We start from the raw sequence: 16,878 nt of genomic DNA on the forward strand, positions 1-16,878 counted from the left end.
TAAAAAAATGGGATCTACAAATAGCCTAATAATAAATTGTGTCCCAGGTCATGAGAGAATTTCAGAGAATGGCAGCCTAAGTATTCGCAAAAAAAGGGAGCATCAGACCAACACATAGGCCTAAATCCATTATGTGGCATAAACTGTAGCCACATTCCATCCAACTTAAATAATAAGTATAAAATAAAATAGAAACATTTAAAATACATAAAATTTTTTTTAAGATAGCCTTAATTTCAAAAGGTTTGAGCAAAAACAAACAACAAAAGAAAAATAATATCTTATTAAAGAGAACTTCAAATAATAAGTTGAAATCGGCAGCGAATAAATAAAAGTACAAAAAAAAATGAACGAAAACTTCTTTCTTTTTGGTAGTAAACCATTAAATAAATAAATATAATCATAATGCTGGTCTGTAGGTTACTATCTTACAGAGCAATCCAAACTGTTTAGAAAAGTTAATATTACTCTATATTTCTGGCCTGGTTTAACAGTATGCCAATTAACTACAAATCATATGCTATATTCTGATTTAAACCTGGTGTTCTGCTGGCTTTAGCTGTTAAATGCTTTTTGTTATTTCATAATTGCTTTTAACTTTGTTGAGCTAAGTCTAACCACATCCAGAAAACATAAGTTAAATATGCTAGGATAGATCTCTCTTCTTTAGTGTTTCAGATTATCCCTTTCAAAGAGATAGAACAGTCTTATATGGGAAAAAGGTTTTAATTAAATAAAATATCCAGTTTAAGGGGTGGCCATCCTGACGCTTACAATAGGATTTATTGCTCAGCATACAGTCCACATGCACTCATAGATCTTGGTAGTGGTGGATCACTTAAGGTCGTCTTCTGATGAAGACCTCAACAGGGCTTAACCTCTAAACTCGGTGACTAATCTCTCCACTGTACTGAGAACTCTAAATGCAGAACTGCACTGAGCTCAGAATATCAACTACTACTATCTTCACACTCTCTCTATCTGACTAATTCCTAACTCTATCTTCTTACTCTGGCTCTGACTGATGGTTTGAGGCACAGGTTAGTCTTCTACCCTGACTCAGCAAGGCGCAGCCTCGGGTTAACCTAGACCTCGGAGGGCGTAGACCTTGCCGGTGAGCCTTGGATGAAGTGACAGTTTACAAAGTCATGAATAGAGGACGTATACCCCGGGCATCACTAGATGGCCAGTGCAACCATATTAAATTCTTATTCTATTACATTTAAAAAAATTCTCTGGTGAATTGATACTTTTAACATTGTTCAAATTTAACTGTAAACAAAGGTTTTAATGTTTGTGTACATCAATGGAACAAAACACTACAAACTTTATCTTTAAAAAAATTGTAATTGAAAAAAATTACATAATAAAAAAATTACATGAATAGAGGACTGGGCAACACTAGATGGCTAGGCCTCAAGTGCAGTGCAACCATATTAAATTCTTATTCTATTAAATTTAAAAAAATTACTCCGGTGAATTGATACTTTTAAGTGTTCACAATTTAACTGTAAACAAAGGTTTTAATGTTTGTGTACATCAATGGAACAAAATACTACCTTTATCTTAAAAAAATTGTAATTGAAAAAAATTACATAATAAAAAAATTACATGAATAGAGGACATACCATGGGCAACACTAGATGGCTAGGCCTCAAGTGCAGTGCAACCATATTAAATTCTTATTCTATTAAATTAAAAAAATTACTCTGATAAATTGATACTTTTAACAATGTTCACAATTTAACTGTTTACAGAGGTTTTAATTTTTGTGCAGATCAATGAAACAAAACACTACAAACTTTATCTTTAAAAAAATTGTAATTGAAAAAAATTACATAATTAAAAATTAAAATAAAATTTATTACAGATCAACAAAAAATTCCAATTAAGAATCATCCATTTCTTCATCATCCAACAAAAGTTCATTGATTTTGAAGTATCCATCGCAAACACTGCAATGTTGTTCTCTTTCCACTGGAAACAAAATAAAAAAATATTAAACTTTTTTGGGGGGAAATGTTTAATATTTAATAATAAAATATTATTTTATTTCTATACCTGTGTTTTTATGTGCTATGAGATTACATATTTTACAGACATAATGTTTTATATCAGCGCATTGGACAAAACTTATTGAACATCTTGGTACAGAGTGTCCTTTAGAGCATATGGCACTAAGCTTTTCACTATTGATAATGCTTATGTTCTATTAAGGAATAACAATTATCACATATAAAAAGTTTATGATAATATTGTTTGAAAAAAAGGATATTGCTTCCGCATATTTGGCAGGCTTCTTTTATTTGGGGTATATTGCTATCTTCTATCATTTTCTGTAGATAGTTTAACGATGCTTTTGTGTGTACAAATTGCTCATCCAATGGTAAATTCTCACTTGACAACCATTCTCGAATTCTGTTTAGGCTACTGACTTCAAATTCGCCGAAACAATATGACTCAAGCAGTTTCATGGTCCAATTGCTTGCGCTTCGAATTTGGATAAGTAATACTAATAAATCCTTATGCTCAGCCTGCAAATCACAGAAAAATTCAATTAAGATTATCTTACGAGCAAAAAAAAAGCGTACAAACTGCGTACAATATCTGTTTTCGATGTAAAAGATGAATCGTTTAATATCGCATAGACACACCATAATTTTTTCTGCAGCTCTTCTATATCCATTGTGTCATAACTGATCGCTTCATTTACTTGCAATAGTTCGAGTTTCTTCTGATGTAAAACCCTGAAGAATAGCTTTGTGCAAATGATATTCGGCAGTTAAAAAACAAACTAGGAAAATACCTCGCTACTTCCAAAATGTCCCACATTTCTCTCGTCGGTTGTTTACTCTTTGTCTCGATCAAAAATTTGATCTCTGTCAATTCAGGCAATGCACACCAAAATGTATTGGCGACTTCTCGAATTTGCAAGTGGTCAAACGCAGCCTTCACGCTAAAATATCACTCAACCATTAATGCAAACAAAAAGGAAAAAAATAATTATTTACTGTTAATTACACTTAGAGTAATTAAAATAATTAAGGAGAGTTAAAAATATAACAATTCCACACAGATCATAAAAAAAACATCCACACACAAGAAGTATAACTTTTCAGGGGGTAAAATTAAATAAACTTGTTTACAAAATAGATTAGAGTTTAACATACCTGAATGGTAAATAGCCGATAACTTTATTTTTTGACAAAGCAATTCCAAAACAAGCATAAAGATCATTTTTAAGTGGACATTCAATAAAATCGCAACTCTTTGTAAATGAATCATTTTCATAATAGAACGTCAACAATGTAATGGTTGCTCCTCTTGTAGTGATCAACAGCTCATTATTAGATAAAATGCTAAGTCCTGAAAATAAGAATTAGTCTTTAAAAACACTTTTTGTACAAATTATTTTTTATTTACCTGTAATGGCTACATCTTCAGTAGTAGTAATGTCAACAGTGGAAGAAGAACCATCCGAATCCAGTGTGAAAATTAGAAGATGAGAACCCTTAGCGACAATTAAAAAATTTGTATCGTTATCCTTTGTCGTTAACATTCCACCTGCATTTATTTGTATTTTGTCTTCATCATTCCAAATGAAAAAATTACAACCGAAAGTTACATCTTCATCGGTAATGTTATTTAGAGTTTCTAGATCCGAAGACAAGACTTTCTGGCTCAGCTCGACGTCTATTCCTTGAATTCGCCCGTCTATAGAAGCGTAATAGACAAAATCTGAAACGACGATTGACATAAGACAAAAAGTAAAAAAGATTATAAATAAGTATTTACTTACATTTACTTTCGTTTACTCTTACACAAGTCAACGAAGATATATCTACAGCATTGGTTTGATAAGATTTTAAAAATTGAGTACTGATTTGTCTCGAATTTGTCATTCCAACTTCCCATACAACGAGCGTGCCGTCTTTAGTCGAGAAGAAAAACAACATTTTGGTTTTGCAGTAAATCCCTCCCCAACAGAATGCCGTTATTTTTATTTTGTAAGTTCTTTCTTTTAAAGTGCTCATGGCTTCTTGAGACGTTTTAAACACAGAAATATTATTCCATGTTTCCTTACAAAACGCCACCCAATCTGTTGAAATGGACTTGATATTTACCCAGTCATCACGGAATTTTATGTAAAAATCCAATGCACCACTGTCAGTAAGAACAGTTAGCAGTGATCTAGAAATTTTTTTTTTATATATTACATATTTTTTTTATATATTCTAATTCTATTACCTAAACTCAGAAGGATCCGGTACAGGAGACCAAGATATATATTTGACAGTTGGCTTGAATGCCTCCGCTTTGATATGTGGGCTAAGTGTAATATCTTGTACAAGAGTATATAATTCATTTTCTCCGAGTACTTTCGCCAGTTTCAAGATGTCTATATCACTGTTCATTGTCGGATTATCTTGTTTCGGTAAAATTACACTTCGCGTCATATCAAGAGCTGGCGACCTGTTCATAGGATTGGGTTTGAATTCCTTAAACAAACAAAAAACTTAACAATTAAATATAATCATTTTTGCTTACATAAAAATTGACAGAAAATAACAAGCCATTTATCAGTTTATAAAATAAATAATAAATGTGAAGGATCTGTTTTTCAGTTTTTGTAAAGAAATTCCTGTCAAGCGGGAGGGCTTAATATTCAACTTCCGTTCGATGTTGTGTAAAGGGTCAAACCACTTTACAATACTTTTTTCAAATTATTCTGAATTAAAACTCCATTCGCCAGGTTGGGGTTTGAACCTAGAACTGTTTGCATTGAAAATACAAATTTCAGACACCTCAGCCCCGAAAGTGTTTGTTCATTAAGTAAATCAAAAGTTCTGTGACTGAGTTGTATTTAAGGGGTACCGCAGTAGCTGAGTGGTTAGCGTGGGCTTTTTCAAAATACCGGCACCCTGAGAGTTGATATGACCTCTGCTGTTGCAAAAAAGAAGAAGAGATCTAGACAACAATGCACAATTCTGGTCACAGTGGGCAAGTCATAAAGAGACTAATTTTCTAATTCCATGAATCTCTTATTTCTTAATTTAAAAAATCTTTAATAAACCATTATGTAAATGTTCTACATTTCATTTAAATAATGAAAGACAAATTTTGGCCAAAGGGACAAGTACACAAGGGGTGACAGTAAAATACATTCAGTCAAAACTACTTCCTTTTAAATGCAACGTGCCTTTTTATACACCACAAAATGTTAGATAATTCAAGGGTCTAAATTTTAAAATCGCAATCCTGAAAAGTTGTGTTCGATAAACCGTAAAATTGAATTTAATGGTGATAATTATGACATTAAACAATTTGAGGTATTTTGGTAGCTGCTGATCATTTTATTTTCCAAAGGTGTTGGTCTGTCACGACGTAAATTGGATTTTGCCATATTTCAAAAAAATTTGAATTTAAAAATTAGTGATTAACCCAAAAAACAGTGACAAAAAGTTAATATTGTTAATAGAGAAATGATTGAAACGAAGAAATTCAATTTTTTCTCATTTTCATTTCAAAAATAAATTCTTTTTGTGTTTTTAAAATATTCTATCACTTTTCTATTTAAACAAATAATATTATAAAAATAGATAGTTTTTATATTAAAATTATTATTTAAAATGGGTAAATTGAAGTAAAAAATATGAGTATCAACATAAGTTTTCTTTGTACTTAATTACAATTAATTAAGGCTTTTAGTTGAGATAAAAAAGTCAATGGCACAAGTGGGATTCGAACCCAAGATCTTCGGCTTGATACGCCGCTGCTCTACCACTTGAGCTATCGTGACCCAATCCACTCGGACACCAACTTCCTATCTCAACCCCACCTTTTGAGTTTTCCCTCCGTGGAAATTTGTACTTAATATTATTTAGAAATGTGTGGTGATTAGTGACTGTTAATCAATGATTATTCAGAGATCGTGAGATCACACCGGACTGCATCTCACGATCTCTGAATACTCATTATTTAGAAATAATTGCATTGCTTATTAAACAGCTAAGGGCAGTCAGGATCCTCAGAGTGTGCCGAGCATAAATGGGGCAATGAGAACATCACCCATTTGTGCCCTGGAAGTCCTTCTGAATCTACCACCTATCTAGAAGAGGCTAGTGCCACAATTCTCATGCAGGCTCCAATAGCCTCTCATATAACAAAGAGTAATTAAAATTTGGGAGGAGCTTCAGGCAAACAGAGTTCTGGCGATGCGTGTTGAACCCATGACTTATAATTCAGATTTGATAAAAAAATTCAAATTGAAATACCTGCTAGGGCATACTGTGAAAAAGGTAGCCCAGTTAATGCTGATTCTGGTATAGAGATGGCTCCAAAACCAAATCTGGGTCAGGCCCTGAACCCTTTTGTCGCTTAGCAAAGTGCCAAAAACGCGGATCCATTAGGCAATTAAAAATAAGCCCTCTGTTCAATGGGAAAGTAGCCCGGAAAAGAGGCATGCAAAAAAAGTTTATCAAAGGACCATCGCAGAAACTAACTGTAGAACTACTAAATCTAGGACGTGCTAGGACTAGAATAATAGTTGGACTGCTGACTGGACACTGCAGACTACAGAGGCAGACTCAGAGTGGCAGAAACAAGCCTGTGCAAATATTGCCGAGAAGAAGAAGAAATAGCAGAACATGTCCTCTGTTGTTGCAATGGCCTATGTAGGCTGATATTCCTAATCCTGGGAGAGGAAAAGCCAGGGCCTTGAAGGAGACAGGCGGGAGCCCTTGAAAGAGCTTTGGGGGTCTGTTAAAAAGCATTAAGCTTAATGAAGAGCTCTAGATAAAAAAAGATTGGAGATGCTCAAGATCAATACAGGTTGCGGTGTACAGGTCATAAAGAGGCCGGCTATTACATAATCTAATGGGTCAGGAGCTGGTATTTATGGAAATAAACCAAGGTCTAAAATTCATATAAGTTTTGGGCAATACGCCTTTCAAGTAGAGACTGTGCCCAAAGGATAGCCATTGTTAACAGAAGAATTGGCTGACCTTAAAATGGTTATGGCCAAAAGCTTGGCAATAACAACTGAATTTGCTCTTTTTCTTCGAAACCATACCTTCATCCAGTGTTCACAACAGAAGAATTGCTATCTTCTTAAAAGTGATAAAGTCCAGAGTCATTTGGGATTCAATAGAGCCCTGTCCGACATGGAAAATAATAAAATTACCCATGTCTGGGTAGCAGGACGGAGGGACAACAAAGGCCCTGAACCTTTTTGCCATACCAAACTGCCAAAAACCTGATCCATCAGACAACAGATTAAAAATAAGTTCTCTGTTTAATGGGCATGTAGTCAGGATAGAGGCATGCAAAAAAGTTCATCAAAGGAACTAACGGCAGAACTAAATCTTGGAAGTGTTAGGACTAGAATAATAAATAGTTGGACTGCTGATTGGACATTGTACACTCCAGAGGTACAAGCCTGTGGATACATTGCCAGGAAGAAAAAGAAATAGCAGAGTGAAGGCTCTTGGTGTGAAGGCAATAAAACTGAATTTGCTTTGTAGAGAGGCAAAAAGAGAGACAAAAAGTCCAGAAAGGATACCAACAGGAGTCCTTGAAAAACTTTGGGATCTGGTTAACAGTATTGAGCTTAATGAAGAGATCTAGGGGTGTCGGTGGCCGCAACGGTTTAGGTGTTGACATGGCGCTCTCATCACTGTAAAATCCAGTGGCTCTGCATTCGAACCCAACATTCTTACAAATGTTTTTTTTTTTTTTTTTTTTTTTTTAACACCGGCAGCTTTAGGGTTGATATGACCTCTGCAAACCCTCGTAAAAAAAGAAGAAGGAAAAAAAGACGAGATCTAGACAACAATGCACAATTCTGGTCATAGCGGGCAAGTCATAAAGAGACTAATTTTGAATCGCTTATTCAATTTAGAGAGACTAATTTAAAAATCTTTAATAAGCCATTATGTAAATGTTCCATATTTCTTTTAAATAATGAAAATCGAATTTTGGCCAAAGAGATAAGCGCACATTTCAGAAAGTCTTTAGGGGTGACACTATAAAATACAATCAGTCAAAACTACTTCCTTTTAAATGCAATGTTAGATAATTTTACTTGTACCAAGGGTCTAAATTTTAAAATCGCAATCCTGAAAAGTAGTGTTTGATAAACTGTAAAATTGAATTTAATGGTAATAATTATGGCATCAAACAATTCGATCATTTTATTTTGCAAGTGGGCTGGTCTGTCACGATGCGAATCGGATTTTGCCATCTTCAGTGTTCAGTCTGTCCCAGAATGTTTGTACAATAAATGAATTTTATGCATTGAGAATCACTGACTCCAGCGTTGCTGGTTGGCTTAGACATGCTGACCAGGGAAACAAATCATAACTTAAAAATAAAACAGACCAATCCAGCAAGGATAGGCAGACCAAAATGATTGAAAATGAGTAAATCATAGGTTCATCATATCATACACTATTCAGAGAAACCACATTTGAAGGTACAGCATAATTTTGCAAAATAAATAACAGTTGCTCTTTCTAAGGAGAATTTCTTTACAAAAAACAGAAAAAAAAAAAACTTTTTAGGGACACATTTTAAGATGCAAAAGTGTGTTCCTCTGCCTATATTGCCTATATTCTTATGAGGTGCACCAATTCCATTCAAAATTTGATTGTTATTCCTCAGAAATTAGTTTTCAACTGAAGTGAGTAAATGGAAGATGAAAAACACAAAGTAGTATTTAATTGAAAATTTATTTTTCACAAAAAGTGTTCATTACATATATCAAGTCATCATAACCTAAAAACAACATATATGTACATACATACGAGTACAGAGTTGAAAAAATAATATGCATAAATAAGGACAACAAAAACAAAAATACATTCTGAAAATTACTGAATACTTGAATGATGTAAATCTAAAACTGAGAGCACTAGGCAGGCAAGAGGCAAAAAATCAGAAAGACAATAAGGTAGATGATAGGGAAGAGTAGAGGGTTGGGAAGATCAGGGGCGAGAGGTAGACAAAAGTAGGACATTCCCAATGAGGTGTAAATATTGTGGCCATATTTGCAGAAAAATGATTGTGTCGAAATTTTGCAGAAATTTGCAAGGGAGGCCAGATTGTGAACAGAAGGGGAGAAAAGAGTAGTTTGCTGATGATGAGGACGGAAAAGGAAGGGAGTTGTCAACCATGTACTAAAGCGGTGTCATCGGATATAACCTCAGCCCAATAGATGCCACGAGTGTCCCGGTTAAAGCTCTTAAAATAAAATAAAATAAAAACACGAGAACAGCTAACTTTTCACAAGGCCTGGAGAGCGTATAACCCTGAACGAAACAACTCATAGGGCCTGGGGAGCCTCTAAGCACCAGCAAGATAACTCGTTATGAGTCCCAAAAAGGTCAATTTAAAAGAATTAGTGAATGAATAAAGAAAATAACACTATTTGGTAGGAAAAATATTTTTTATTAAATAAATTATCGTTCACATCATTACATTTTTACTATTAGGAGTGATCACAGAATAAAAATCTTAAAAGAAAATCCAAAATAATATTACAGCCTTTAAGCACCTCCAGCTTCAAATCAACAATAATTAAATATTTACAGAAAACAATTTTAATTGAACATAATTACATGCCATCAAAAGGAAATCTATTGCCTTCTTGAAGTCTTTCATAATGATCTTCCCTCCTTTCTTTCCAGTATAGTAATCCAATGATAACCGATATGAAGAAACATATGCCAAGCAGTGCGACAAAACTCTTCAAAATGAGTTTCGAAGGTGTGATAAAAAGCCTTGCGGTCCACTTGTTCGGGTTTTTCAGCGGGATCGGTATAACGACCATCTGTGAATTTGGTATCAACTGTTTCCAAGTTCTGTTGTACCCCGAAACACCGACTGTTAAGGAATCGATAAAATTCGCAGTCCTCCCAAGACCGAACAAGGTGTAAGGTAGGTGCAGACTAAAATAGGCGGATTGAGGAAGCTGTCCCGCCATCGCTGCTTTAGGTTGGTCGTCTAAAGTGGTCGAATTGTAGAATACCAAAGGGCCTGGTAAGTTTGTTCCAAAAGTTCTGTTTTTACGTCCTAGAGGGCCGTTGAGCGCTTGAACCTTTTTATCGCGGATCCCTGTTAGTACCATCACTTTCAGAAAATTTGCATCGTAATCTAAACTGTTTTTAAAAGCAGAAACTTTTGTTGTTTTACTAGTTTCATGGACTAGTATAATGTCAAGAATACCATCTTGCAAGAAGTCATAGAATACAGCGGAAACAGTCCCGTTATTCATGCTGTTCAGGGTTGACCAATTGACTTCAAAAGTCCTGCTGACTTGTTTGTTTATTTTATTTTCAACATTTATCAGGATACAACTTCTGGTTTGTCCATTACTCTGCAGTGTAGCGAGTAAATCAGGATAACCGTCCATATTAAAATCTCCACCTCGTAAAGTAATTGCCTTTGAGTACATGCTGTTATTTGGAGGTACAAATCCCCAAACAACGTTTCCCTTGTCTTTAAAATTGACTTGCAAATCATGCCAATCGCCCATAGAATAAACCCAAATGGAGCTTGTCATACAACCCTTGTCTGCACAGATGGGTAGCAGGTGGTCAATTTTTCCTTTAAGTTCAACATCAAGTAGTAAAGTCTGACCTATCACATCGCCCTTTGGAAATGCACGTATGGTAGGCTCTTCTTCGAATCCATCTTCTTTTTCTCTATTTTTATGCCAAATTTCAAAATTCTGCTTTGTCGTCACATACAAATCAGCAGCCAAATCGTTATTAAGATCAATAAATGAATGCGAATGAGGAATCCTTAATTTTTGAAGCTTTTTCTTACTTTCCATTGTTATACTTTCAGGAAGACTGTATCTCTGCTCAACCCCTTTTTTGAAGATCCAAAATGTTCTGTTGCCACTTTCAGAGCTTCCAAAAAGGTCTATGATTGTATCTTCATTGTAATCAAGGGCCAAAGGCTGGCCGCACATCTTTGCATACTCAAAACTGTAATCTTTGGTGCAGTTTATTGTCTGGCCCCATAGAATACGAATTGAATTCAAATCGTGACCCTCAAAACATTCACCGATCCGTACTGTCACTAATACATCCATGAGTGCGTCCCCGTCAAAATCCCCGGGGACGATGCTAGTCACAGGATGTTTAAATTCACACTTTTCCCCGAATCGAAAATAAGGTTCCATTTCACCACCATAAAGCACTTCTACTGTGTTTTTCTCTTTTATCACAAACAAGTCTGGATATTCGTCGGAATTGATGTCGCCGAACGCTGCCGGCTGAATATTTCTCTCTTTACCAAACGCCAATTGGGTAATATCAATGTTGACATCTCCTGCATAAGCTTTCGATATCACCAATGTCAGGAATAAAATCAAATAGACAGCAAAAGAGTGAAATCTTCGTTTAGATTTACATCCACCCTGCCAACATAAGCAGATAATTAGAACATGTTAAGATAAACAGAACAATAAACTCTTATCACAATTTTTATATTTTTAATTAAAAATTTTCTTGTCAAAAATTGAAATTTTGTAATGTAGATTCTACAATGTGACTATATTAATGTTAAATTACGCAGTACACTTTGAACTAAAAAGCAAGAGTAACCAAGCGGTTTATATTATTTTTTAAATATTGTTTTCTCTACTAATCAGTGATTAATTGTGACCCAGCAAGAAAATTATTTTTAAACAATTAACTTATTTATTTTAAAAATATACGCATATAGATTACAAATGTTCAGACTGATTTATTGAGCTTATTTTGTAGCGATTTATTGAGCTTATTTTGTAACTTGTTAATTTTGATGGCAGTAATATGCAGATTAATATAGAGCAATTAAGGCCAGCCATACAAGTTGTGGTTTGCCTGGACAATAAACTTCCAACGATCAAAGTGCATTTGCAAAGGTAATGAGTTATGCGGTATGGTAAATCTATGTTTTTGCTTCATTGGTCATGGCTTCCTCAAGAGATGACGAAGCAATTGCAGTGGTCAGTTTATTTTTTGTTATTAATTTAAGAAAACTGTAAAAAATGGTGTAGATCCTTAATTGCGCACATTCCAGTGTAGAACTGTGCAGGTAGAAAGAATCAAATTCTTATCCTGTCTAGGTTGCTTAAACAGGTCGCAACACCTGCACAGTTTCACGGGAAGTAGTTGGCAATCACGTTTCAGTTTATCGGTACAAGTAAATTGTATAGGTAAACCTCTCTGGTATGGTCGACCTTTAGACACCCAAATAAGGCAAAATGATAATTATTTAGGGTTCCTGGTTATTTACAAAACTGTCCAAAACGACCAAATACTGTACTGGCACTTCTTTAAGCCCATATCAGGATGTGCACTTTGGATTCAAGCTCTTTCCTAGGTACTACATCACTAAAATGGCTACCATAACTGGGCAAGGTCTTCAACGCCATGTTGGATTATTGGACATTCTGCCCACTTTGTTTTGGCAGATTAGGACATCTTGTTTACTTGTTTAAATGTGATATTTCAATAGGCAATTGTTAGTAGGGGGCGATGGTAGCCGCAATGGTTAAGGTATTAGACTTGGTGCTTATCACTGTAAGGTAAAGGTCCCAGATTCGAATCCAGCTGTCCTACATTCAAATTTGACATATTTAAAAATGGGTTGTTTTTTTTTTCAAAAAACAACAACACCCCGAGGGTTGATATAATCTCTGCAGTTGTAAACCCTCATTATAGTCTGATTGGTAGCACTCTTAGTCAACCCTGACTCCTTCAGAGACCTTGCATCTGCATTAAAACCGCTATTACTACAGCATTTCCAGGATGTTATATATATTTTAAAGAATGAAGGGGTGTCGGTGGCCGCAACGGTTTAGGCGTTGACATGGCACTCATCAATGTAAGGTAGAGGTCCTACGTTCGAATCCAGCAGCCTTGCATTCGAATCTGACATATAACCTCATAGTTGAAATACCCTCGGGAAAGAGAGAAAAGAAAACTCTTTGACTGAGAGTATATTGGTTTACATTTGTTCCCTTTTCGAGATATTTCTTTGCACATTTTAATCATATGTATCACATGTATGTAAATTAGAAGCTTATTGATTTTTAAGCAGTTCAGCTCAACAGCTAAACTATGTTTTTAATTGGTCGTAATTACCCAAAGTGATTATTTAAATTAATTTATAATTTTTTAATATTTGCCAAAACATTGAGAGGTCGTGGGTTCCTGATCATCACATTAATTTTTACATAATAATTATAAATCAATTATAAGCTAATTATTTTGTCATGGGAGGTCAATTAAATGGCCAATCATGATGTATGTTCGCTAGCATGCTAATCAATAAACCGTATATGTTTAGCGGCCATAGTTGACCTATTTAATTATTTAAATTTATTATACTTTTTAACTAAAGAGTTGGTTGAGATGAAAAAGTTAGTGTCAACGAACAGAATGCGAACCCACGACCTTCGGCTCAATATGCCACTGCTCTAACCATTTGAGCTATCTTTACTTCAAGAGTGAGTGATCGTGAAGTCATGATATCTCAAGTTAGAGCAACAGCATATTGAGCCGAAGGTCGTGGGTTCGAATCCCGCTCGTGGCACTAACTTTTTCCTCTCGATCAAGACTTTAGATCAAAAGTATAATTAATTAATCAATAAAATTTCTTTTTGTAAAAAAAAAATTGCTTGGTGAAGATAGCGCATGAGTAGTTCATCAATGTCGGTTCAGCTTTAGTTCACCGACTCGCAGACCAACACTCAGCATCAACACTAACAATAAAATAGTTTCCCTCAAAATTTTTATTGTTTTATTGTTAAATTTAACTTGCTCTATTAGTCTGCATATGGTAACAAGGTGGAGAAGACTTCAAAGGTATAAAAAGTGAGAAAAATTAGATGAAAAGTACTCACCGTTATATAAACTGCCATTTCTGTCGCTGTGGCAACAAAACCGTCTTCCGACCAAGCAGAAGAGAAAGGCACGTGGATGTGCGAACTGCATTTGGTCACTTGGAAATCCTGGATTTTCATCTCTGAAATAAGTTTAGACGTGAAGGGCTTCAAACAATTCAAAAGATAATAAGGAAACACAGATAATGACGTTCACCTCCAAAGTTATCTCTCCCCTAGTCGGATGTGTCATAAGTGATTATTTTTTTTAATCGGAAGACCGCTTGAGGAATATTTTGACAAATGTACCTTTTCCTTTTGGATTGATGACTATTTCGTTAGATAAACAACAATAAGTGCTACCTTGTACCTATAACTTAGCAAGGTTGGATGCGTTGGTTGCGTTCTTGCGTAGTAGATTGAACAGCAGCGCTGTCAAGGAGGAGTCAATGAGTCACTCTGCCTTCAAATCTCGTGACGATTTATTAGGGCATGTAAACAAAATTTAACCCTATTCTTTAATTATATTCAACACACGACTAAAAACACAAAAAAGAACAATAAACAGCTACAGAGGAAATATTTAAAGGAATTATAATAATCTAAAATGTTTGATTCTACAACACTAATATTTTCAAGACTTGCATAACAAGGTGAAATTAAAAAAAGAAAAGAGATGTCCTTCTGCACCTTGACCTGAGTAGATCTATTAAGCTCTTATATTTTTATAACTCACTGGCATGCTTTATGTTAATCAACCTCCATAGCTTGCCAGTAGTCCTCCGTGCAAGATCTTGTGGCTTTTCCTCTCCTAGTCACAAGAACGTGCATCTACAAAGACCTTCACAAAGCATAAAATGTATTCCTCTTCCTGGCAATATCTGCAGTGTTTCTTCTGTCTGTACTCTTATACAATACATGGCTTTTTAGGCAGCAGTGCCTTATCAAGGATTCCAATCAGAATTGTCAAATTGTAAGTTTTGCGGATAGCCCTTCTATGAATTTCTTCGTGTGTCTCATACCTGGGGTATTATTCCACTAAACTTTGGATTCATTAAGGATCCATTTTAAGATGGATTTTGTGGCAAGATGCTAGGCCACAGTATGGTTCGGGACGTAGAGAATCCATGTTGGCTTCCTCTTTGGCCAATGTGTCAATTTTTTCATTGCCTCTATGCCCCAAATGCCCAGGGTTAGGTCATTGGTGTCGCTGACTTCCTCCAGGGCCTATATGCAGTTCCAAACATTCTTTGCCTTGACTTCACATGGAGCTAGTGCTTTAGTGCTACCTGACTAGGAATGTATTTCTAGGTTTTTTGTCACAGGCACAGTGTTCAATCACTATGATTTCAGACTGGAAAACTGTATTATATTTACCTAGGTTTACTGTCAGTTCGTTCTTTGGATTCATTCCGAAGAGCTCCTGCCCTTGTCGAGTTTTGAGCCATCAGTATACCAGGAGTTTGCCTTTAGCGGTATTCCTCTGCCCCATTCTTCCTGTTCTGGTATCAGTACCTTGTACTTTTTAGTAAAATTGTACTTCAGAGTAGTGGCTTCAATTGGCATGCCTAAATGGCATCTGCTTGTATCTCCTCCCTCAGTTTCCAATGTTTATTTACATGGCCTATCCTTGCAGATGGTGGTCCATTAATGAGCCTGTGGCTGTTGCTTTGGCTTCTCCTTGGACTAAAATATGAAGTGGTAGGAAGGTTTAACGGCACCTCCAAGGCCACAGTCAGATGCAATGTGACAAGCTTGTCTCTGGGTGCCACTGAATAGCCTAATTACTCTGGCCTGCAGGGTCTTGGTTACCACCCACTGACCCATATGTCAGCATTAGTCTTAACATGAATGTGTATAGCTTAGGGTCATTTTGAGATTTAAGCCTCAGTTTTTAGTGCAGAGCCTTCTGCACCTTTCCCAGGCAATTTTGACTCTCTAGGTGGTTTTAATTGTGTTGATTTGCATGAAGAGAACACAACTTTTTTTTATTTAGAAATAATAGTAAGTACTAGCCTCTACTAGGTTGGATCTCATATTTCCTGGAGGGCTGCTCCTTCTCCATATCTTATAAAGATGCTCTATGATCTGGCTTTGGTAGACTCAGGGTCCCCATTCAGCCCCTCAAACTATTTTTATTATTCAGACATTCACTCTGAAGGGTTGTCACTCTCCGGTGTGCTGACCGTAGGGTTTATAACTCAGGGGGATTCACCTACCCCATTATGTGGCAGTCGCTAGTACCCGGCCAGAGGCCCAGAAGATCGTCGCTTCCCAACCAACAGGTTTAGGCTCTGGCAGAGGCTGATGACAGCTAGGTCATTTCAGCCCCCAACACATGCAAATTATAATCTAGCGTAATACTAACTATAGTTGATAAGGCAGTCACACAAATAAATACATTCATACATTGAACTCATTCTTATTAGTCTGTGGAGTACTCGATATTCCTTCATCGACCTACACACAATATCATAATCAAAGTTAGGGTTGGTGGGTGGTTTTATAAATCATCAACCCTAGACACAGTTCTTGCTGGAGGGGATTTTTATTATTCTTTAATGAAGACTGTGATGCTTTCTTTCACTGCCAGGTCTCCAGTCGGGATTCGAACCCAGAACCACTCACATGACAAATATGTCAACTAATTATGTTAATACAGCCTAACTTTCTCTTTAAATAAATGAATAAAAGTAGCTACCTTACAAAAGTAAAGGGAATTTATAATTTTTTAAATATATCTTGCTTTCTTTAAAATAAAAGTATCTGGTTAATATGAAACTGTATAATAAATAATATCCATAATAGCCAATAAAATATCCAATTAATTGGTACATAAACAAAAAAATAACATAAGTATATATAAAACAGGGTCTTCTTTCATATTTGTTGTAAATTATGCGCTAAATATAAACCTGATTTAATTTAAATAATTTAGTAATAAAGTTGATTCACATTTATATTCTCAGCAAAACAGAACAACATAAACCATATAAATA

At 35.4% G+C, this 16,878-nt stretch overlaps 1 protein-coding gene across 2 annotated transcripts; it reads right to left on the bottom strand.

Moving 5' to 3' along the window:
* Positions 1-1,842: 1,842 nt before the first annotated feature.
* LOC106662500 (T-cell immunomodulatory protein) lies at positions 1,843-14,358 on the bottom strand. Of its 2 annotated transcripts, XM_014386640.2 has the most exons (11): positions 14,097-14,358; positions 13,901-14,022; positions 4,249-4,499; positions 3,800-4,191; positions 3,424-3,738; positions 3,171-3,366; positions 2,807-2,956; positions 2,603-2,747; positions 2,276-2,534; positions 2,062-2,202; positions 1,843-1,977 (listed from the first exon to the last, which is right to left on the bottom strand). In XM_014386640.2, exons 2-11 carry the CDS (start codon positions 14,018-14,020, stop codon positions 1,889-1,891), a joined length of 2,058 nt encoding a protein of 685 aa, XP_014242126.1. In that variant the 5' UTR covers positions 14,021-14,022; positions 14,097-14,358; the 3' UTR covers positions 1,843-1,888. The 2 variants fall into 2 exon arrangements, with proteins under 2 accessions (XP_014242126.1, XP_014242127.1); XM_014386641.2 differs by lacking the exons at positions 1,843-1,977; positions 2,062-2,202; positions 2,276-2,534; ... (4 more) ...; positions 3,800-4,191; positions 4,249-4,499 and adding an exon at positions 9,425-11,425 and having other exon boundaries at positions 14,097-14,316.
* Between the last annotated feature and the right edge of the window lie 2,520 nt (positions 14,359-16,878).

Source organism: Cimex lectularius, unplaced genomic scaffold, assembly GCF_000648675.2.
Source record: "Cimex lectularius strain Harlan isolate CLEC.00 unplaced genomic scaffold, Clec_2.1 scaffold33, whole genome shotgun sequence".
NCBI lineage: Eukaryota > Metazoa > Arthropoda > Insecta > Hemiptera > Cimicidae > Cimex > Cimex lectularius.